Source organism: Hypanus sabinus, chromosome 2, assembly GCF_030144855.1.
Source record: "Hypanus sabinus isolate sHypSab1 chromosome 2, sHypSab1.hap1, whole genome shotgun sequence".
NCBI lineage: Eukaryota > Metazoa > Chordata > Chondrichthyes > Myliobatiformes > Dasyatidae > Hypanus > Hypanus sabinus.
The window spans coordinates 163679231-163702203 of NC_082707.1; the positions used below are offsets into that span (position 1 = coordinate 163679231).

At 40.2% G+C, this 22973-nt stretch overlaps 1 protein-coding gene across 2 annotated transcripts in view; it reads right to left on the reverse strand.

Moving 5' to 3' along the window:
• Positions 1-1805: 1805 nt before the first annotated feature.
• The window catches only part of LOC132386054 (adenylosuccinate synthetase isozyme 1 A-like), a 58700-nt gene continuing 37532 nt past the window's right edge, over positions 1806-22973 (reverse strand). Inside the window, exons 7-11 of one of the 2 annotated variants that reach the window (XM_059958350.1) lie at positions 19262-19416; positions 17257-17381; positions 16043-16140; positions 8508-8657; positions 1806-6818 (exon numbers count right to left, since the gene is read on the reverse strand). In XM_059958350.1, coding sequence (XP_059814333.1) covers positions 6766-6818; positions 8508-8657; positions 16043-16140; positions 17257-17381; positions 19262-19416 — 581 coding nt within the window. In that variant the 3' untranslated portion in view covers positions 1806-6765. The remainder of the gene's footprint in view (positions 6819-8507; positions 8658-16042; positions 16141-17256; positions 17382-19261; positions 19417-22973) is intronic. The other variant, XM_059958346.1, reaches the window with a different exon arrangement.

Consider the following 22973-nt stretch of genomic DNA (forward strand, 5'->3'; position numbering starts at 1 on the left):
CTGCAATGCTTCAGTTGGTGGCACCAGCATAGAATCAGCTTGTCCACAGGGCCACGAAGCCTCAGAACCCTGAAGGCACGCTCATCTTCTAGGCTGCGTCCTTGGGATTTTGGAAAGCAGCCAGTCTTAAGTCCCCAGGAGTAGGTCCCACCACTGCAAACAGCTGAAAACAGTGTGTAACAGAACCCCATTCACCTTGAAATGGAACAAGAGGTAGTTTCCATAGTTACTGTTAAGTGCTATCGTAGCTCCTCTGCCCCATTCAGCATCAAGACAATGCAGTTATTAGACTTACTAATACCTCTAATGTATTTCAAAATGTAGGTATTTGTGGGGATGGTATGTTGGCATTGAAAGCATGGGGACACTTGCAGACTGCCCAGCACAATGCTCACTGATTAGATTTGATGCAAAGGATGCATCTCACTGTATGTGTCGACATACATGTGAGAATTAAGCTTTTTTAAAAAACTAATCTTAATATTTATACTAAACACATGAGATTCTGCAGATGCTGGAAATCCAAAGCAACACACAAAATGCTGGATGAACTCAGCAGATCAGGCAGCATCTGTGGAAATGAACAAGCAATATTTCGGGCTGAGACTCTTTAGGACTGGAGAGGAAGGAGAAGATGCTAGAATAAAATGGTGGGGGAAGGGGAAGGATAGTAGGTGACAGGTGAAGTCTGGTGGGTGGGAAAGATAAAGGGCTGGAGAAGAGGGAATCTAATAGGAGAGGAGTGTGGATCATAGGAGGAAGGGCATCGGGGAGGCTACAGGCAGGTGAGAAGAGGGAAGAGGCCAGAGTGGGGTATAGGTAAAGAGTGGAGGGCAAGGGAAATTTATTTTTACGAGAAGGCGAAATTCCTTCAGGTTGGGGGCTACCCAGATGGGAGATAAGGTGATCATAGCACAAGAAGAGGCCATGGGTCGACAGGTTGGAATGGGAATGGAATTGGAATTGAAATGTTTGGCCACCAGGGAAGTTCCACTTTTGGCAGATGGAGCACAGATGTTCATGAAACAGTCCCCCAATTTACGATGGATCTCACCAATATAGAGGAGGCCGCATCGAAAGCAGTGGACACAATAGATGACTCCAGCAGATTTTGCGGGTGAAGTGTTGCCTCGCCTGGAAGGACTGTTTTGGACCCTGATTGGAGGTGAATGGGCAGATGTATCACTTTGGCTGCTTGCAGGGATAAATGCCAGGAGGGAGATTAGTGTTGAGGAATGAATGGACAAAGGAATCATGGAAGGAGCAATTCCTGTGGAAACCAGAGAGGGCAGGGGAAGGTAAAGATGCAGTTCGTAATAGGATCCCTTTGGAGAGGGCAGAAGTTTCAGAGAATAATGTTTTGGATGTGGAGGCTCATGGGGTGGTAGGTAAGGCTAAGAGGAACTCTTATCACTATAAAGACGGTGGAAAGATGGTGTGTGTGTAGATGTTCAGGAAATGTAGGAGATGTGGGTGAAGGCAGCATCAATGGTGGAGGAAGGGGAACCCTGTTCTTTGAAGAAGGACATCCATGATGTCCTGGAAAAGAAAACTTCATCCTGGAACAGAAGTGGCAGAGAGGAAGGAACTGAGAAAAGGGATAACATTTTTACAGGAAATAGGACGGAAGAGGTATAGTCAAGAAAGCTGTGGCAATTGGTAGGGTTATGATATGTCGGTTGACAGTTTGTCTCCAGAGATGGATTCAGAGACATTGAGACAGGGAAGGGAGGTGTCGGTAATGGACCAAGTGAATTTAAGGGCAGATCAGAAGTTGGTGGCAAAAGTAATGAAGTTAATGAGCTTGGCATGAGGGGTTGAAGCAGCATCAATGTAGTGGAGGAAGAGTTGGGGGGAGCATTACTGGGGAAGGCTTGGAGCTATCCTTCCCCTCCCCACTCCTTTCTTTCTGGCGCCTTCCTTTCCAGTCCTTAAACTTTTAAAAAAAATTTTATTGAACACAAACAAAAACAGAAACACTAAACATATGCTAACAAAGTCAGGGAATCACACATAAGCAGCAACAAACATATAACTATTAACTTTAAATATACAAATAAACAGAAAATCCACTCTAAATACTGTTGGACAGAAGGAACTATATCTAAAAGTTGTTACAAAATAGAAACATTTACAGAGATAACCCAAAACGCTGCCAGATTTGTACAGTCTTTACAGCTTTCTGGTTATGGGAAGTTTTCAGAGTATTTTCCAATTTTCCAATGTTCCTTAGATTCAGGATCAGTTCCTGAAGATTGGAGAGCGGCTATTGTTATCCCACTTTTCAAGAAGGGAGGGAAGGAGAAAACGGAGAACTATCGCCCTGTTAGCCTAACGTCAGTCGTGGGGAAGATGCTTGAGTCCATTATTAAGGACGAAATAGTGGCACATCTTGATGGCAGAAATAGGATTAGGCCGAGCCAGCATGGATTTACCAAGGGCAAATCATGCTTGACTAATCTGTTGGAGTTTTTTGAGGGTGTAACAAGGATGTTAGACGAGGGTAAGCCAGTGGATGTTGTGTACCTAGATTTTCAGAAGGCATTCGATAAGGTGCCACATAGGAGATTGGTGAGTAAAATCAGAGCTCATGGCATTGGGGGCAGGGTTTCAACATGGATAGAAAACTGGTTGGCAGATAGAAAGCAAAGGGTAGCAGTGAATGGGTGTTTCTCGGACTGGCTGGAGGTGACTAGTGGGGGACCACAGCTCTTTACGATTTATGTCAACGATTTAGATGAGGGGATTGAAAACTATATCAGCAAGTTTGCTGATGATACTAAACTGGGTGGCAGTGTGACATGTGAAGAGGATGTTAGGAGAATACAGGGAGACTTGGATAGGCTGGGTGAGTGGGCAGATGTCATTCAATGTGAATAAATGTGAAGTTATCCACTTTGGAAGCAGGAACAAGAGGGCAGAGTATTGTCTGAACGGTGTAGAGTTAGGTAAGGGAGAAATGTAAAGAGACCCAGGAGTCCTAGTTCACCAGTCAATGAAGGTGAATGAGCAAGTGCAACAGGCAGTGAAGAGGGCAAATGGAATGTTGGCCTTTGTTACAAGGGGAAGGATGTCCTTTTGCATTTGTACAGGGACCTGGTGAGACCACACCTGGAATATTGTGTACAGTTTTGGTCTCCAGGTTTAAGGAAGGACATTCTGGCAATTGAGGAAGTGCAGCGTAGATTCACTAGGTTGATTCCTGGGATGGCAGGGCTGTCTTACGCAGAGAGATTGGGCTTGTACACGCTGGAATTGAGGAGATTGAGAGGGGATCTGATTGAAACGTTTAAGATAATTAAAGGATTTGATAGGATTGAGGCAGGAAATATGTTCCAGATGTTGGGAGATTCCAGTACCAGAGGGCATGGATTGAGAATAAGAGGTCAGTTATTTAAAACAGAGTTGAGGAAGAGCTTCTTCTCCCGGAGAGTTGTGGAGGTGTGGAATGCACTGCCTCGGAAGACGGTGGAGGCCAATTCTCTGGATGCTTTCAAGAAGGAGCTAGATAGATATCTGATGGATAGGGGAATCAAGGGATATGAGGACAAGGCAGGGACTGGGTATTGATAGTGAATGATCAGCCATGATCTCAGAATGGCGGTGCAGACTCGAGGGACCGAATGGTCTACTTCTGCACCTATTGTCTATATTAACATATAGTTTGAAGTTTGACGTAAAAAATATAAATGAAGGTTTCTTATTGCTGTATTTGCATTTATGGATATAAAATTTGCTGTAAATTAACAAAGGGTTTATGATAAAGAACTTTCCAGTCCTGAAGAATGGTCTCAGCCTGAATTATAAAGTTTGTTCATTTCCATGGATGTTGCCTGACCTGCTGAGCTCCTCCAGCATTTTGTGTGTATTGCTATAATTGGTGATCCATTTAAGGTGCTTTTCAATGAATGAGAACATCACATACTTAAAACATAAAAATAAACACTGATTAGTAATGATCTTGAGATTAAAGAACATTTATAAAGGTATGAAGGTGGCTTTGTAAAGTACTTAAGTACAATAGAGTGAGTGTTTTGGGCACTTTCAATAGCATTAAAAGAATCTTTGTTGAAACTTCCTTTTTCCAGACTTCTATAGTGCCACCCCTAGGGACCGTTGAACTTTGTGGGGGTAAAATTACTGTCAGGTAAGATGCATTGATTCCACTTTTTGTAGAATTTAAAATGTGTTTGAAGCTTTAACTAATAGACCTCTGGTGAGCACTGAAATTAACTATTTGATTCCAGGAATTTTATTAATCTTCTAATCAAACTTGACAGGAAGCAACAGTAATTTGATGGGTTCCAAAGGAACTACCTAAACTACTGGAAGAGTAATATTTGGTGGAAGTGTTCTTGGCAGTGAAGGGGACGGGTGCTTAGAGAATAAGGTGGGAGAGAAGGGAACTTTATTAAAAAATTATATGGGACTCCTCAAGCTTAGCTCACATTCCAGGAATGACTTTTAAAATATCCCTTGGCAATAAATATCAGAATCCCATACCCAGAGTACATCACATGCCTTTGCTATCCATATTCAGCATGGAGGAGCACTGATTTTGCATCCAAGTGTGAGCAGTAATAAATGTTTCTTTGTGTCTGCTCTGTTACTACTGGCCTTTATGGGGTTTGAGGTTAATGCCAGTGATTCCCACTATTTATTTTGGTGGTAAATTACTGTTAATTTCCTCTGGGAGATCTGAACTATTGGTGGGACAGGAAATCCCATGGATGCCACCGGGGCATTTGGGAATGTACTGGGAATAGCTCTCTTAATTCAAACACGGATCCAGATGTTTATGTTAAAGGGTTTATCATTTGAATTAATTAACTGAGTTGAAGTTACTTTTATTTGTTTGGTTTGAGTATGTATTATATAGTGCACATAATGAGAATAGGCAAAATAATTATTAGAATTTACATTGTGAGTACTCCATTTCTTTCAAACCTTGCCACGTGTTCTTCCATGTCCAAGTAAAAGAGATTTTGGCTCAATTGCATATTTCATCTGGAAATTTTTCATTATTCTGGAACAGGTTCTTTATATTTCAAAGAAATGTCAGTACTAATTGAGAAGATTAACGTATACACCTCTGATGAACATCTACGAGTGTTACCATTGATATCAGATGAGGTTTAACAAATACAATTTCATAGTTGTCATTTGCAGCAGATTCAAAATCATATTTAATACATAGCTTGTACTTAAAGCCTGTTATCTATGTTTAGGTTTGCAATAATTGAATCCTGAAGCCTTAAAAATAATTGGAAAATATGATGGGCAGCATGGTGGCATAGTGAGACACAATTACAGCTAGGGGGTGTTCTGGAGTTTGGAGTACAATTCTGGCACTGTTAAGAGTCCCTGTACGTCCTCCCCGTGGAATACATGGGTTTTCCCTGGGTACTCTGGTTTCCTCCCATGGTCCAAAGCCGTACCAGGTTGGTTAACTGGTCATTGTAAATTACCCTGTGATTATCGTTAAATAAATAAACAAGTTATTCAGAAATGTACTAATACTTAAATTATTAGGACAAAATTTATTCATTAATTACTGTTTGTTTAATAAACATTACAGTGAAGATTATGCAAGAAAAATTGAAGAATTAAATTGTAAAGTTAGCCCTTACAGTAATTTGCAACTATCAAGTGAGACACCTAAAAGAATCCCTAAAGATGTATATGGGAAACCCGATACTTATCGCTGGAAGACAGAATATGATTCATCATACAACATTAACCCAGACGTAAGTAAGAACTAGCAGACAAGTGAAACTTGATTCATTGAGGTGTTACATAATCTCAAGTCATACATTTCTGCCTTTGCTCGACATATCTTACAGGGCACTTGGAAATAAGAGCACCATCTCTGTACTTCAGAAAGATCAACAGCTTCCGCAAAAGGACAAATATCAAACAATGTTTCTGACTAATTTCAGTTTCTAATAAAAAGTTCAACTTAACACCCATAGACTAATTTTTCATCATTTAAATATTTTACATTTTCATGTGAATGATTACCAATTGCAAATAATTATGAAGCTATTATTATGTATATTAAACATTTTCTTTTCATTATGGTAAACTACAAAAATATCATTCTACAGGTTAATTTTTTAAAAAGTAATGATCTGTGTAGAATTTTCATCCCAGAAGACTGGTATCATGATGATTTTCTGTGCAAATCTTTGCAAGCAGCATGAAAAGTACCCAAATCCAACACTGCAAATCATGCATTTTTATCCCATATTAGTTCACTATTGTAAAAGGTAGACACAAATGTATGATTTAAGAATAAACTATTAAAAACATAAATTGTGAACAAGAGAAAAACTGCAGATATTGGAAATCCAAGCAGCACACACAAAATGCTGGAGGAACTCAGCAGGCTAGGCAGCAACTATGGAAAAGAGCACAGTCGACATTTTGGGCCAAGACCCTTCATCAGAACATAAATTGTGCACTGGTTTTAATGATATTGCTCCAATCATGAGTGTTACATTTCTTTCATACAACTTTTAAAGGAAATTGCATTCAATGCCATACTTTATGTTTTGAAATGAACATGAACAGTAAGAATAGTATTTTTGATATTTTCTGTCTGCAATTATAAAGACTCATATTACTGGTTATATATACACAAATGAAATTGTGAAGTAATTATATTTTACACAGTATCAGGATTATTGTAACAATAAAGCAATCAGTTACGTTCCTTTAAATAAACTAGTTGTTCAAATAATCCAATGGCGTCCAGTTATGTATTTAGAAAAGTTGAATCATAGACTCCCTTGATTTTCCAACACCAATCCATTTAACTGAAAGAAAGCACAGAGAAAATTCAGGTGGTATAGAACAAAAAAAAAGGACTGCAACTTTATCACAATTAAATAACTTTTGGTAAATATTTATAATGATGTAGTGAAAATCAGATACTTAAGTGTCACATAATTCCTAGTCTTTGATGATTCAAGTCTGTTCTGCCTCCCTGCTATTAAACACATTCCCTCATTCTTTCCCAGTCTTTTATTACGTTTATATAATTACTGCACATCTTTCTCACCAGACTGTCTCTGCTTGCGTTTCTCTTTGCAAGTATTTCTACTTATGTGTATTAAATTTAATCTACCATTTGTCTGTCCATTCTGATAGCCTGTCTGTCCTCATGCAGTCAGTCAATATTTCCCCACCATTTATCTCTCTTGCAATCTTTTTATCATCCACAATTTGTTATTCTACAAGTGAATACTTAAGTTATTAATGTACTAAAATAAAAGAAACCCACAATTGACCCTGGGAATCATCACTGTCTACTCCGGTCCATAAATACCCATTCACCATTTTTCAGACACAAGAGATTCTACAGATGCTGGAAATCTTGAGCAACACACACAAAATACTGGGGGAGGTCAGTAGGTGGGCAGCATGCACAGAGGGAAATAAACAGTCAATGTTTCAGGCCAAAACCTTCATCAGGTCCTTGGCCTGAAACATGGACTGTTTATTTCCCTCCATGCATGCTGCCTAACTTGCTGAGTTTCCCATCAATTTGTGTGTGTTGTTCATCAGTTTTACCTTAAGCCACTTCCCTATCCATGCTCTTGGAAATATCAAACCTCTATTTTACTGAATAGTCTTTTGTGTTGGAACTTTATCACTTAAATTCTCTAAAATCAACATCTACTGCACTACCTTCACCAAACTTTTCTGCTACTTCATCAAAATAATTATTTAGGTTAATCAAATATAACCAGCAACAAACGTGTGCTGCATCTTTAGTACCTCCTCAGCTTTTATCTCATCTTTATTAAATGTCTTTCTATTGGAACTTTGGCAGCACGCTCTTCCTTGGTAAAAGACTGAAACAAATTTAGCTTTTTTATTTAGCTTTTCATCAATGCCTTCTGCCTCAATACAAAGATCTCCTTTGTTTACAATTTTCCCCATTCCTCTTTGTTCTCCCCACTTGTGGATTTCCTTTTAATCTCTATCTCATTTTCCTTTTCACCCTGCTGTCAGTTTACTAGATTCAGTCTGGTTGTCATTTGTTTTTCTTTCAGTGGACAAGTTTATTAAGCATTTCTTTTAATTGTTCAATCATTTATCTTTCTTTTTCATTTTAACTTTGGCTCCCTTATCTCCATCCCCAATTCCCTTGAAGGAATACACAGGCCTTTATCTGAAACATCTGTGCTTTAAAGGTCACATAGTATTCCATTATAGTTTAACCTACCGGTTTGTATCCTGGCCAGATTCTTTCCCAGCCTATTGAACTTAGTATTCTGCCTGTTAAGAAGTTCTACTTTACGTTTCTATATGTTCTCTCCATTAATTATCTAACACTATGATTCATTCATCACTTCTCCCATTAATACCAGATTGATTTGGTTCTTGTCATTCCCAGAACCAGGCCCAACAATGCCTCCCTTTATTTTTAAAAATATGAATCTGACATTTGATTGTTAGGTGATCTTAATCAACTTCTCTGGAGCACTTAGGAAACTCACTTGGAACAGCCACATGATTTTCAATGAATCTGATGTAATTTTGAGCCTTTGGAGGAAGATCATCCCATGTTCGAGCATTGGTAATGCTGCTCTTCCAGCCAGGAAGTGTTTCATACTCAACATCTACTTGATTCAGAATTTCCTGGTTTGCTGAAATAGATAAATCGCAATAATAAATGAAGAAAAACATTCTAATATCTTCTGAATGACAGAAGCAAACTAGGGCAATTAGAAAACAGTAGCACATTGAAAATGCTGGAGCAACTCAGCAGGACAGGCAGCATTTATAGAGGAGAATAAAGAGCCGACATTTCGGCCTGAGACCTTTCATCAGGACTACAAAGGAAGGGGGAAATGCCAGAATATGAAGGTGGGGGAGGGGAAGGAGTACAAGCTAGAAGACAATACACATAAAATACTGGAGGTACTGAGCAGGCCAGGCAGCATCCACGGAAAAGAGTAAATGGGCGACATTTTAAGCCAAGACCCTTCATCAGGACTGGAAAAGAGAGATTAGATAAGAAGGTGGGGAAGGAGAGGAAAAGTACAAGGTAGTAGGTGATTAGTGAAACTAAGATGGGGAGGGGTGAAGTAAAGAACTGCTAAGTTGATTGGTGAAAAAGATGAAGGGCTGGAGAAGGGGGAATCTGATAAGACAGAAATCCATGGAAGAAAGGAAGGGGAGGAGCACCAGAGGGAGATGATGGACAGGAAAGGAGATAAGGTGAGATAGGGAAATGGGGATAAGGAATGTTGAAGGGGCAGGGGGGGGTGGAATTACCAGAATTTCAAGAAATCGATGTTCATGCCATCAGGTTGGAGGCTACCCAGACTGAATATAAGGTTTTGCTCCACCAACCTAAGTGGGCTTCATCACTGCACTGCAGGAGGCCGTGGTCTGACATGCTGGAGTTGGAATGGGAAATAGAATTGAAATGGGTAATCCCACTTTTTCTGATGGAGAAAGTTTGAAGGTGATAAGTGAAATCAGGTGAAGGGGGGGGGGGTGAAATGAGAAGCTGGGAGATGAAAGGTGGAAAAGGTCAAGTGCTGAAGAGAAGGAATCTGATAGGAGAGTAGAGCACATCATGGGTGACTGGGTGAAAGGGAAGGAGGAGGGGCACTAGAGGGAAGTGACATGCAGGTGAACAGAAGGGTTAAGAGGGAAGCCAGAATGGGAAATAGAACAAGAGAGGAGGAGAGGTGGGAGGAATTACCAGAAGCTAAAGAAATCAGGTTGGGGGTTACACAGATAGAATAAGACACAGGTGCTGAACTAGGCGATTTGACCCATCGAGTCTGCTTTGCCATTCAATCATGGCTGTTCCTTTCTTTGCCTCCTCAGCCCCACTCACCATAACCTTTATGGCCCTGTCCAAGCTCTGCCTTAAATACACCCAATGACCTGGCCTCCACAGCTGCTTCAGCTAACAAATTTCACAAATTCACCACTCTCTGGCTAAGGAAATTTCTCAGCAGCCCTGTTCTAAATGGACACCCCTTTATCCCGAGGCTGTGCCCACTTGACCTGGACTTCCCCACCATGGAAAACATCCTTCCACATCTACTCTGTCTAGACCTTTCAACATTTGAAAGGTTTCAATGAGATTACTCCCCCCAACCCATCCTTCTAAATTCCAGCGAGTACAGACCCAGAGCAATCCAGCGTTCTTTGTATGATAACCCTTTCATTCCTGGAATCATCCTTGTAAACCCTCTCCTTTGCCAGCACATCTTTTCTTAGATGAGGAGCCCAAAATTGTTCATGATTCTCAAAGTGATGCTTCAACAGTGCCTTATAGAGCCTCAGCATCACATCCCTGCTCTTGTATTCTAGACCTCTTGAAATGATGCTAACATTGCATTTGCATTCCTCACCACCGTCTCAATCTGCAAGTTAACTAGATATGCCATGAATTGTTTTTGTTTTGTAGCAGCAATACAGTATAAGATATAAAAATTAATGTAAGTTCAAGTGTTAAAATCAAGAATTTCAGTTATAAAAGAGCAAGAGAATGGAAACAAGATCAAAGGCAAACTATGACATCACCTTTTGCACTGATCCAAAATGTTAACTCTTTAATTGTAAAGATCTTGTCTTCCCAATCTTTCCATGGGTGCAGCCTGACCTCCTGAGTTCCTCCTGCATTTTGTGTGTTTCTTTTAGTTTTCTTCTTGAACATTTCCTACATCTACAATATTTGTTCTCACCTCCCCCACATGTTGCTACCAAGTTCACTTCTATTAACGTTGTTAACACATAATATAATTAAATGAGGACCCAGGCTTTCTTGGAATATGAGGTGTTGCTCCTCCAACCTGAGAATGGCCTCATCCTGGCAGCAGTGGAGGTCATGCACTGACATGTTGGGATGGAAATTGGCAGTGGTATTAAAATGGTTAGCCACAGAGCAAAAGTGCTCAACAAAGCCGGCCCCACTTTTTGTCAGGTCTCACCAATGTAGAAGAGGCCTCACTAGTAGCACTGGATACTGTAGTTGACCCCAATAGACTTGCAGATGAAGCATTGCCTTACCTGGAACAACTGTTTGGGGTCCTGAATGGTGATGATAGAGGAAGTGAATGGGCAGGTGTTAATTAAAAAGGAGATACTTAAGTTGAAGGATGAAAAACAGGTTAAAAATTCTATCCAAGTCCAAGATAGAAAAATTTAAACAAAATTTTCCTAGAAATTCCCCCATTGATAGTAGCAGTAGATGAGCTATTTAACAGCGTAAGTTCATTGTACTCCATATCTGAAATTCTTTTTGTCTTCAACTGAATGTTGAATTTGGAGACAGAACATATTTGCACCATTGACCAGGGATGAATTTCTAGGCAATTATGACTTAAATACTGGAACAAACTATTTACTTCCTGGTCAGGATAACTAAATGACAGAAGTTAGTTAGTGCAATTATAAAGTGGTTACTTTGAAGGATGAAAATAGGCTCAAAATTGCAGCTAATTGGTTTCATCTTGCTTGGATCTGCTAAAACAGTGACTCCCCCAAGCAGTTAGTAAACATACTGATTAGACATAAAAATTATGGAGCAATTCACATGGAGCAGGTTCCATGTAGTTGTTTCTAGCTGACATTCAGTGATAGATTTCTTGATGGCTCAGGGACTGAGGAAAGAGAATAGATAATCTCTCTGAAGAATTGATGCTTGTCCTGGTAATGTCCAAGAGACGCATATTAGCTATCAAAATGCCATGCAGACTTTTTAAATAGAGCAAATAGATATACTAAGTTAACAAACTACTGGGTGACTTTTCCTTGTAAGAGTTCTATTAAATGATGACTGGACAGATTCCACACCCCATCCTAAGCAAATAAAATGCACCACTGAAAATTATCTTCTGACTGGTTTAGGATTCCAAATGTTTACTTTATTAAATAGAAGAGAAATGAAAGGATGTGCCATATAGTGATTTTAAAGCAGGCAGCTTAAGCTCAAATAAATAGGAAATATCATGGACCATGCAGATTTGAAATGAAATGACAAATCAGCAGAAATGTTCTATGCTGCTCAAACAACTTTTGTAAAAGGAGGAACAGCTCTCATTTTTGATTAATGATTTTCAGTTGAATTGGTAATAGTTAGGGATACAACTAATGTTAAACAAGCACAGAGGCAGGAGAACAGAAGGGAGGAAATGTTTGTTAAAGGGTGAATGATCGTAGAAGATAAAGTATTTACACACTTTTCACAATATTCAAGACATTCTAAAGTGCCTCACAGCAAAATGAAGCACTTTTGAATTGTCCAATCACAAACAAGAGACAGCCTGCAGATGCTGGAAATCCAAGCAACACACACAAAATGCTGGAGGAACTCAGCAGGCCAGGCAGCTTCGAGGAAAAGAGTACAGTCGTGGTACTCTGTAATATAGGAAGCCCAAATCCATTTTGATTTGGGTGCTTTTGTGTTGAATTCTGTGCACATTGGAGACGCAATTTAAATAGCTAGGGTGCAAGGATAGCTGCTGAACGCTGATGACTGTGGGCAGCCACAAGGTTACAGCCAAGGAGAGTGTAACTGCAGACTGTAATGTTTTGGCAAGTGCCAGTCTGGCCAGGTGTCTTTTCCACACCAACATGGGCACTGGGTGATCAGCTGGTAGGGGAGTAGGTGAGCCAACACCCTGAGAGAGGACAGTAAGCACCTCTCCGGCGATGCCATTGCCTCTCGCTTGGGGTTATGTCTCAGCATTCCAACTACCGCCCACAAGGTTTGGCACACCATCCATGCTTTTATTCACACTTGGCCTGGTAACCAGAGCCTTAAACTCATCTGTTGTAACATCCATCAAACTTGTCAGGGTCAACATTGCAGTATTTATAATTGAGGGTCATTCCTATGTTGTAGATACAAAGTGACCATGTGTTTCACCTCTGATTCCCTTGACTTGATGGATTGTGCAATAACTTCCGAAAATTTGAAAATAAACTCCTTCACACAAGGTAATGATGTTCTTACGTTACCAAGTAGGCACTGAATAATTGGTAGTTATAGCCATTAATCTGGCTCCAAATCTCTTTATCTACAATTTTTGCGACTTGACTAATAAATGGCTTTTTTGTCTTATAAGCTCCTGCCCTGTACACATGTGTTTGGTAAATCACTGAATAGAGAATTGAAGGATTTGAAAATAACAGAGTGACAGTGAATCATTGTGAGAAGCATCATGCTGAGGCCTTGTTATTGAACCCTGAAAAATAAAGAGAGACAGTTCAGCTGGAAACAGCCAGGAATAGGTATACGACACCTCAGACCAGAGGTCAGTACCCTGCTGAGCATGACAGGAATACAGATTAATATGAGGAAGTATTGCCAGCTTTCTAGCCTCTGCATCAATCAAGGCTTAAGCAATATGCAGAATACTTGAATTTATCATGGCTGTTTCATGCACATCCGTTCCATATTGCAGTGTATGCTTATCCTGATTCAAGGGTTGTGTTCATATGGAGTCTTCTGTCGGGTAGGGAAACTGTGTCAGAGAAGAACAATTTAGTTAATATGCAAAAGTTGGCAGAGATGTGAACTGCTGAGGACTGTAACTGAGAGAACAGTGGGCAGAGATTGTTTAAACAGCAGAATGAAAAATGATTCTGTGCTTAATGAAGAATGATGGGGTTACAGGGGCAGAGCAAAGACTGAGAGTTGTAAATAAAGAGCTTTATCTTGGCATTCTGGTCAAATCATTATAATTCTTTTCAATATTTCTTGCCGGATTGTGGACACAATGCAAGGGAATTAATTTATTCCACCGTCTCTACATATCACCAGTGTATTGCTGTCCTTGACCATGTTCATCCTTCAATTAGAGTCAGTTTCCTTCTAAAACCCTCCTTTGAAAAAGTATCTATTGCTTACAAATTATGGAGTTCTGATATTCAGACTGTTGTGTTACCTTACTTTTTAGTTTGAAGCATGAGTAAAATATTGGTCAAGATGACTCTGAGCTGTGGTTTTCATCAAGGCAGTGGCTCAGACTTACAGTGGTTGTCAAGTAGTGGTTTAGGAACAGGGATATGTTGGAGTTAAAGGCCAGGCTAGTGTCTAGGCCTTTGCTCTGCAAAGGCCAACAATGTGGACGTGTGACGAAGGACATCCATAACAAGTGCTGTGGATGAAGACGAGAAACAGTGGCCTCCCCTATGTCAATGAATCTCCTCAGGTTTTCGGGTCTCGGAGTCAGAGATCTGTGCATGCTGAGGTACGGGGGTCAGTGATCCCCTAGGTATGCGAATTGGCTAGTCTGGCATTCATGGCCTGGAGCTAAGGGTCCCAAAGTGGAGTCCTGGAGATTGGGGTCCTTTCATCAGCAAGTCCCGAGGTGGATACCAAAGAGCAAAGGCCTGGCAGTCAAGGCCTCAATGGCCAAAACCCTGGGCCAGCAAGTCTGTGAGTCCAAAGGAAGTCACTGGCCCAATGTCTGTGAATCCATGACTTCACTAGAGGCTGGAGGCCCGGAGGCAGTTTGTCCTGGGGTTGGAGGACTGTCTGTGTGTGCAAGTTGGCAGGTGGGAAGGAAGAAAGTGCAAGTTTTGCTGTTGTTTTGTTGCTATTGTTCTATTATTGCTTGTGTTGTTCTGCTGAACTTTGTAGGTGTGCTGTATTGGCAACGGAATGTGTGGCAATACTTACTGGCTGTTCCCAACACATCCTTAGGTTGTTTTGGTTGTTAATTTTGATGTGCATGTGATAAATAACTAAATCTTAATTTTTTGAAAGGCGCATATAAATGGTGACAGTCTGCCTGCAATTATATCACTCCATGAACAAACTGGCTATAACTAGCAAGAATAATGCTAAAACCTTTAAGTGTATTTAAAGCTGGTGTGAACTCAGCAAGGTTTGTGATATAACTTCCATAAGTTGCTGACGTACTCAGATGCATTGGCTTCTACAGGGTCAACCAAAGGTCTTTTTAATAATTTTTTTTTACAAGACCCTGCTGGACATTAAAAAGTTCAAGTACTGTGGGTCTACCCCATCAGCAAGTTGCTTGTTGGCAGAGAGACATCGGTGTGCAAAGGAAGTGTGCAGTCTAACAGTGTGTGATCATCTTAGTGATTTTTCTTGTGATTGCAAGATCCTGTTGGATATCGGTGGTGAAGAATGCTACAAGTACAATCCATTGGTTTATTGGTGAACAGTGGGAGAGCTGCCTGGCCTCAGTCATCATGAGGACTTGGCTTCAAGCCACAGAGTCGCCTGTTTGCAGCTGCCCAGGGGGAGACATCAGAGTTGGGTGCTCCACTGGAGTACTGGAGGCAATGTGGTGCAACATCTATGCTGGAGTTGGTGCTGTCCCCCCCCCGCCATGGTTGCTCAGCAGAAAACAATGTGTATTGTGTTCAGCTGCAGACTGCTGCAAAATACATGCACTCGAGGACTTGGACTATATGTTTTCTTGTATGACTGTATTTTACTGCTGTCTTATGTGTTATAAGAGCATTTTGCTGTTTATGACTGTTTGCACTGTGTTTTGCACTTTGGCCTTGGACTAATGCTGTTTCGTTTGTTTGTACTGATATATGATTGACAGTTAAACTTGAACTTGTTGGGTACTAAAGATGCCCTACCTACTTAACACAGATTTGATGGGTAAAACAAAACAAATTCATGAGAATATTATAAAAGATGGTTAGATGAAGAAAGGCATATTCATTATACCAAATGGTTTCAGCAACAGTTATGTAGATAATTAAAATAACTTTAAGTGTATATTTGATAGGTCTTCCTTTACTGCAGAAAACCAGCAAGATTGGTCATATGCACTGAATACTGCTGTTTTTGTGATTTTTGTATTTTGATATTCATTTCTGTTTTATAAGCAAGTCATTATTTTGAACAGGCTTATTCTCATCAATTCCATATGAAGAGATCAGAGATGTGGATATTGGAAGCTGAGCATATTTTCTTGATGGAAGTGCAAATTTTCATACTTTGCAGGAAAGCTACTTTTGAAAATAACTGAAGGTTATAAATTATTACCTTAAAGTAGATGGTTTCATACTGTACCTGGAAAGTACGGGATTTTCTTTCCATTGAGTTTATAAGCTAAACCAATTTTTATCTCATCAAATGTCTCCAGGATATCCAACTTCATTAGTGCCAAGCTGTGGGTTTAGAAATAATGTCACTGTTAAAATTGAATGAGAAATTAAACGTTTCATTAGCTATAAGAAGTTGCAAGAACTTTTCTGACCTTTAATACCATTGCATCACTGTGTCTGGAATCATTAATTTAATTATTTTATGTGAAACACAGATATTTTGACACGTATATTTTTATAATTTTCCAAGTTATTGAGCAACTATTAGATACGTTGGTTATAATGTTAGAATTCCTGACTTTTGTTTGGGGAAATTATTTTATATAAGTTAAAAGCTATTGTTTCTTACTTATCTGTAAAATATTCTGGAAAGTACGGGATTTTCTTTGGTTCCTAACTAAAATAAATTAGAAGTTTCAGATTTGAGGCAGTAGAGTGGTGTACATTTTGATATTTCCCAATTAGTGTAAATTGGTGATCATAATTTGTCAGTCCATTTCATCACTCCTGATGTATTTTCTATTAAAAACTCAGTGTTTATCCATTTTAGAGTATTTATGCTGTGTGCTGAAAGGTAATTTTACATGTTCTCATTCATGAAACACAACAGTAAAAGCTGATGGATATTAAACATTTGGCGGGGGGGGGGGGGAGTGGGAAAGGAAGGGGAAATCACAGCAAAGCTTCATTTCACACAGGATCTACACACCAGCTGGGATCAACAGAAAGAGTTCAAGAATAAAAGTACTGACATATCATTTGAAGGTAAATACAACGCCTAACATTGGTTTTGTTAAGAACAGTTGGCTCAGTAGATATTAAGAATTACATTTCGGATTGTCATGCTCTGAATGGCTAAGGCTGACACCATTGCCTTTTTCTGAATAGTCATCAAGTGAGCCAATTACTGATCTCTCAGACTTTGCAAATCAAACTTCAGTGTGCTGGAGAACTGTGTGTTCCAGCTTCAGATTAAAAATCATTTGCTTTTTATCAGGGTTGGCAAGGGGTACAGGGGCCTTGCTGAATCTGTCTGCAAAGCTATAAAGAAGTGTGAAAAGAATTATTTGGCTACGAACTCTTTGGAATGTTTTGAGATGCAAGAGGGGCTGAGTAAATATAAATGTTTCATCACTGAAAATGCAAAATATAAAATGGAATTTGCGCCAATGTACTTACGCAGTGAATCCATTGATCATATTAGCATATTTCAGTATAACTAGATCTAACCAGCCACAGCGCCTCTTCCTTCCTGTCGTTACACCCACTTCATTGCCTTGCGACTGTAGCAGTTGACCAATTTCCTGAAACATTGTAATTCAATTTCAGAAACTGATACATGAACTATTTATATTTAAGGCACAACATCATTTAGAAACTATGCACATAAATAGATTGCAATGGATGATTTCTGTTACTGCATGATGTCTGCCTGATATTAAACAACAGATGGAGGATAGCAACAACAACACAATTACAGCAGTAATTTAATTACAGGACTTTCTGTGGATTTGGAAGTCCAATCACCATCATATCTTCATTTAGGCAACACGGTGTCATAGCGGTTAGCATGGCGCTATTACAGCTCAGGGTGTTATAGTTCAGAGTTCAACTCCGGAGTCCTCTGTAAGAAAATTTGTGCATTCTTTCCATGTGTGCATGTGTTTCCTCCAAGTGCTCTGATGTCCTCCCACAGTCTACAGACGAACCAGTTAATAGGTTAACTGGTCACTGTAGATTGTCCTGTGATTAGGCTAGGATTGAATCGGTGGGTTGCTGGGTGGCATGGCACAGTGGGTCAGGAGGGCACATTCCACTCTGTATCTCTAAATAAAGTCAATTAAAATGAATTTATATCCTTTATTTTGGTAAAAAGTCTTCAGTTTGTAACAAATGTAATTTTGGTAGGTGGGATTTAGGATATTTTCTTCCTTTTGATTTCTGGGTACGGGAATTCCCAGGTTGCAGCTGTTAGGGTAATTGTAATTTGTCCTTACAGAATTTATAAGTCACACGCCAAAAGTTTTAGAAATGGAAACTAATCATTCATTTTGTGAGACAAAACTAAATAGATGCAAATATAATTTTTGTTGTATTTCGTAGTACATGCACAGGCGACACACCTTCGTGTTACAGAAAATCATTATAACATTATAAGGACTGTTTTCCAGGAATGCCCCATCTGAGACACAGCTTGCACTTTATACCAAAACTATCTGAGGAGACAGAGAGAAAGATCTTGATATTATTTTAATAGATCATTAAAGGTTTATATCCATTGTAGAGACTACTAAGAAAGTCAGCAAGGTATTAATGTTATTTGGTATAAGTTGCAGGAAACAATGTTTTGTCAATAGAATACCGTGACCTTTCTGAGATGTTTGGGACCCATGTCTGACCGTTAGGGTGTGGATGTGCTTGTGGGAATCACTGGTCTCCTTTCTCCCATTTTGCATGTTGTCAGGTTGCAGCCAGGTCAAAGCATGCTCCCTGCCAGGCTGCAGCCAGCAGAGGGCAGTATCACCAGGCTTTGTTTGAGGAGACAACACAAGAATAGTGCAACGTACTGCATATGGAACTCCCCAGTCTCCAAGCTTTCTCCACCATCGCTGGCGAGGAGAAGAAATAAAAGCTCTCAATGTTTTTCAGCTAATTCAACAGTGGCAAAGCTTGTAATGTGCTCCTGTCAGTTGCCCAACAGCATACCTTTGAAGTGTCCACTCTATTCACTGGTAAAAGAATCTAGTGCTTTCCCAGCATATATGATGAATAAATTCTTTTTGAGCCTCTAGCTGGGTACAGATATCAATCAGGAGGGGGGAGAGGGGGAGGGAGGAAGGGGGTGGTGGGGGTGGGAAAGCAGGAAGGAAGAGGGGTGTGGGAGGGAGAGAAGGAGAGGGAGGGGGAGCGGGGAGAGGGGGAGGGAGGAAGGGGGTGGTGGGGGTGGGAAAGCAGGAAGGAAGAGGGGTGTGGGAGGGAGAGAAGGAGAGGGAGGGGGAGCGGGGAGAGGGGGAGGGAGGAAGGGGGTGGTGGGGGTGGGAAAGCAGGAAGGAAGAGGGGTGTGGGAGGGAGAGAAGGAGAGGGGGGGGGGGAGGAATTGACTTTGCAGAGTGGTGTTTGTTAGTACAACTTTCAATGTGCTTCAAAAATTTCTGATCTGTTAGTGTGAATAACCCAGACTTACATTTTTTTGTTCAGTTGGGAATGCTCCAATTCCCACTCTGGTGGTATAGGCTTTGAAAATGCCATACACTGCTCCAATATTTGATGGAGGTATTCCTAGTCCAGTGCATACACCTCCCGCAGTACAGTTTGAAGATGTCACAAATGGGTATGTTCCTTTTATAAGACAAAGTTAAAAACAGATTCTATAAATATCTTTTAATCTGCCTTAACACATAACTGAACATTTTCAAGATCTTTATTATAAAACAAAAAAATGTCATCTGGTCATTATGTCAAAACTTTTCTTTTGATCAACTTGCCATTTCGTGATTCACTTTAATGAGTTTCCAAACACTCAAGTTTGTTAATGAGAAAAACAATAATTGCCAATTACATGTAAGCAGATGGAGGGTAGACAGGACACTGGTCTTAAGTAATTAAAATTTTTCGATAACAAATGGTACAAGCAAAGCATTCGTGATCCTTTGCCAAAATTAGGAGGTTTTCTCCACCACTGAGTTAACAGCAAAACTCCTACAGAAAACTATTGGACAGAATCAAAAAGGAGGAAACCCATGCGGAGAATGTACTAATGTTTTACAGACAGTGGCAGAATTGAACCGGAGTCACTGGTGCTGTAACAGTGTTTTGTTAGCCACTATGGGACCGTGTTCCAGTAATGTTTAATTTTTAGTTACATGTTCCCCCGCTATCAGAAGGTAGAGCGTTGCTATGAAACCGTTTGAAAGCCGAAATGGCGTGAAGCGAAGAAGCTATTACCATTAATTTATATGGGAAAATTTTTTGAGCATTTCCAGATCCAAAAAATAACCTACTGAATCAAACCAAATAGTACATAAAACCTAAAATAACACTAACATGTAGTAAAAGCAGGAATGATATGATAAATACACATCAATATAAAGTAGAAATAATGTATGTACAGTGTAGTTTCACTTACAAGAATTGGGAAGATTGAGCCAAAACCGATTTGTAGTAAAAAAAATCGGCATGTACACACATGCACACACACCTGCCCACGCAAGGCTTCACAGTCATGGTAGTCTTTCTCCAGATAAACACAAGTTTAAAGCGGGCGCCTTTTTTCGTAAAAGTGAAAATCCTTTTTCAGTTAGCAAAAAAAGGTACTAATGTAAGTCTTTTGTAAAAGCAAAGTTGCGTAAAGCGAACGTTCTGAAAGCAGGGGACACTTGTATATGGTCTTCCTATTTTCCCTAACAAATGAGCAATTTCACATCTTCCATATTATACTCCATTTGGTAGACCTTTGACTAGTTACTTAGTCTATCTTAGCTTGATCTAGTTTCACAGCATAGCTCGGCCAGCTATCTTTGTATTACCAGCAAGTTTTCTTCAGTCAGTAAACAACAGGCAGACTGTCAATTTGGGTAGAAACTAATATGCAGGTATTCAGTACAGACAATTAGGAAAACAAATGATGTGTCTGGTTCTATGGAGTTGCACACACAGAATTACCTCTTCTGAAAGGGTTAATGTATGAGGAGCATTAAGGTTGTCATAGCTGGGCAGTGGGTGGTATAGTGGGAGAAAACTCCTATTAAACGCTCCTAATGGTGTACTTCTCAAATAGCCTCTGACAACCGAGTCCAGCTCCTGGCTTTCACGTGTGGCTCGGCTACTCAGCCCAGTGGAACCACTTTTACTGATAGGAGAAGGGGTAAAGGCGGGTTACTGGTGCCTTAAAACCAGTAGCTTCGGGCAGAAGGGGTTCATCAGCTGTGGTTGGCAGCTCATCTAAAAGGAAAACTCTGATTTCAAACCTCTGCTGTCATGCAGCTATACCCACTCATAGGGAAGGCTTCTGGAGGAAATACCAGGGGAACATCTGGAGCTGGAGACCCTAAAGCAGTCCAACATTGCGTTCAGCACTGTCTGACAACTCCTGTCACACTGCTGGTGCTAAACTGTATCATTCTCTCTCATTCCTTCTGATTTATCAGCTGCGTGGAGAGTGTGAGCTTGCTGCATGGGCAACAGCCTGTTATTTATATTCAACTGTCCTGGCTTGCATACCAGCTTGCCTATCACATCCACATAACATCCATAGTTGACTCTGACCAATGAAGGGGAGATCTCATTGAAACCTATTGAATAGAGCGGATGTGGAAAAAGTATTCCTTTAGTGGAGAAACTTAGGACCAGAAGGCACAGCCTCAGAATAGAGGGGCATCCATTTAGAACAGAGATGAGGAGGAATTTCTTTAGCCAGAGGGTAGTGAATCTGTGTAATTCATTGCTACAGATGGCTGTGGAGGTCATGTCATTGGGGATATGTAAAACGGAGATTGAAAGGTTCTTGATTAGTCAGGGCATTGAAGATTACAGAAAGAAGACAGGAGGATAGGGGTGCAAGGGATAATACATCAACCATGATGGAATGGCAGAGTAGATTCAATAGACTAAATGGCCTAATTCTATTCCTATGTCCTATGGTCTTTTCCAATTTTGTAATTTGTGCATTTTACCTGTAAGTGATTTCCAGCAATGATTTATTGCAGGTAAAACAGAATTTTGTTTGATTAATACTTAAGATCTACCTCTGACTTAAATACACGCAATGATCTGGCCTCCGCAGCCACGCATGTCAACAAATTCCACAGATTTACCACCCTCTGACTAAAGTAATTTCTCCACATCTCAGTTCTAAAAGGACGTCCTTCAAGCCTGAAGTCATACCCTCTTGTCCTGGAATCCCCTACCATGGAAAATAACTTAAAATAGCAGGCTATAGGTAAGCCTAGAAATTTCTAAGCTAGGGACATGGTCAGCACAACTTTGTGGACCGAAGGGCCTGTATTGTGCTGTAGGTTTTCTATGTTTCTAAATAGGTACTATCAATCCAATTTCTGGGCCAAGATGTATGGTAGAGTAGTGACAGTAGCATACTTGTCATAGACTCATAGACTCAGAGCACTATAGCACAGAAACAGGTCCTTCAGCCCATCTAATCCATGCCAAACTGTTTTTCTGCCTAGCTCCATCGATCTGCACCTGGACTATAACCTTCCGCACTTCTCCCATCTGTGTACTTATCCAAACTCTCTTCTGCAATTGAACCTGCATCCACCACTTCAACTGGCAGCTCATTCTCCACCTGCACCACCCTCTGAGTGAAGAAGATCCCCCTCAGGTTCTCCTTAAATGCTTCACCTTTCACCCAAAACCTATAATCTTTAGTCCTAGTCTCACCCAACCTCAGTGGAAAATGTCCTCATAATTTTGTACATCTCTATCAAATCTCCCCTCATTCTCTAGAAAATAAGTCTTAACTATTCAACCTTTCCCTATAACTCAGGTCTTCAAGTCCTGGCAACATTCTTGTAAATCTTCTCTGTATTCTTTCAAGCTTATTGATATTTTCTGTACAGTTCATGGGTGAGCAGAACTGCATTCTAGAGTATTAATTTGGCCTCTCCAAAGTTTTGTACATCTTCTTCAACATAATATCCCTCCCAACTCCTGTACTCAATACTTTGATTTATGAAGGCCAAAACTACCCTTCATGGCTATATGTACCTGTGACACATACTTTCAAGGAATTATGAATCTGTATTCCCAGATCCCTCTGTTCTACCACACTGCTCACTGCCCTTCCATTCACTGTGTAATTTCACCCTGGTTTGTCCTCGCAAAGTGCAACACCTCTTACTTGTCTGCATTAAATTCTTTCCAGATCTTGCTACAAGTTT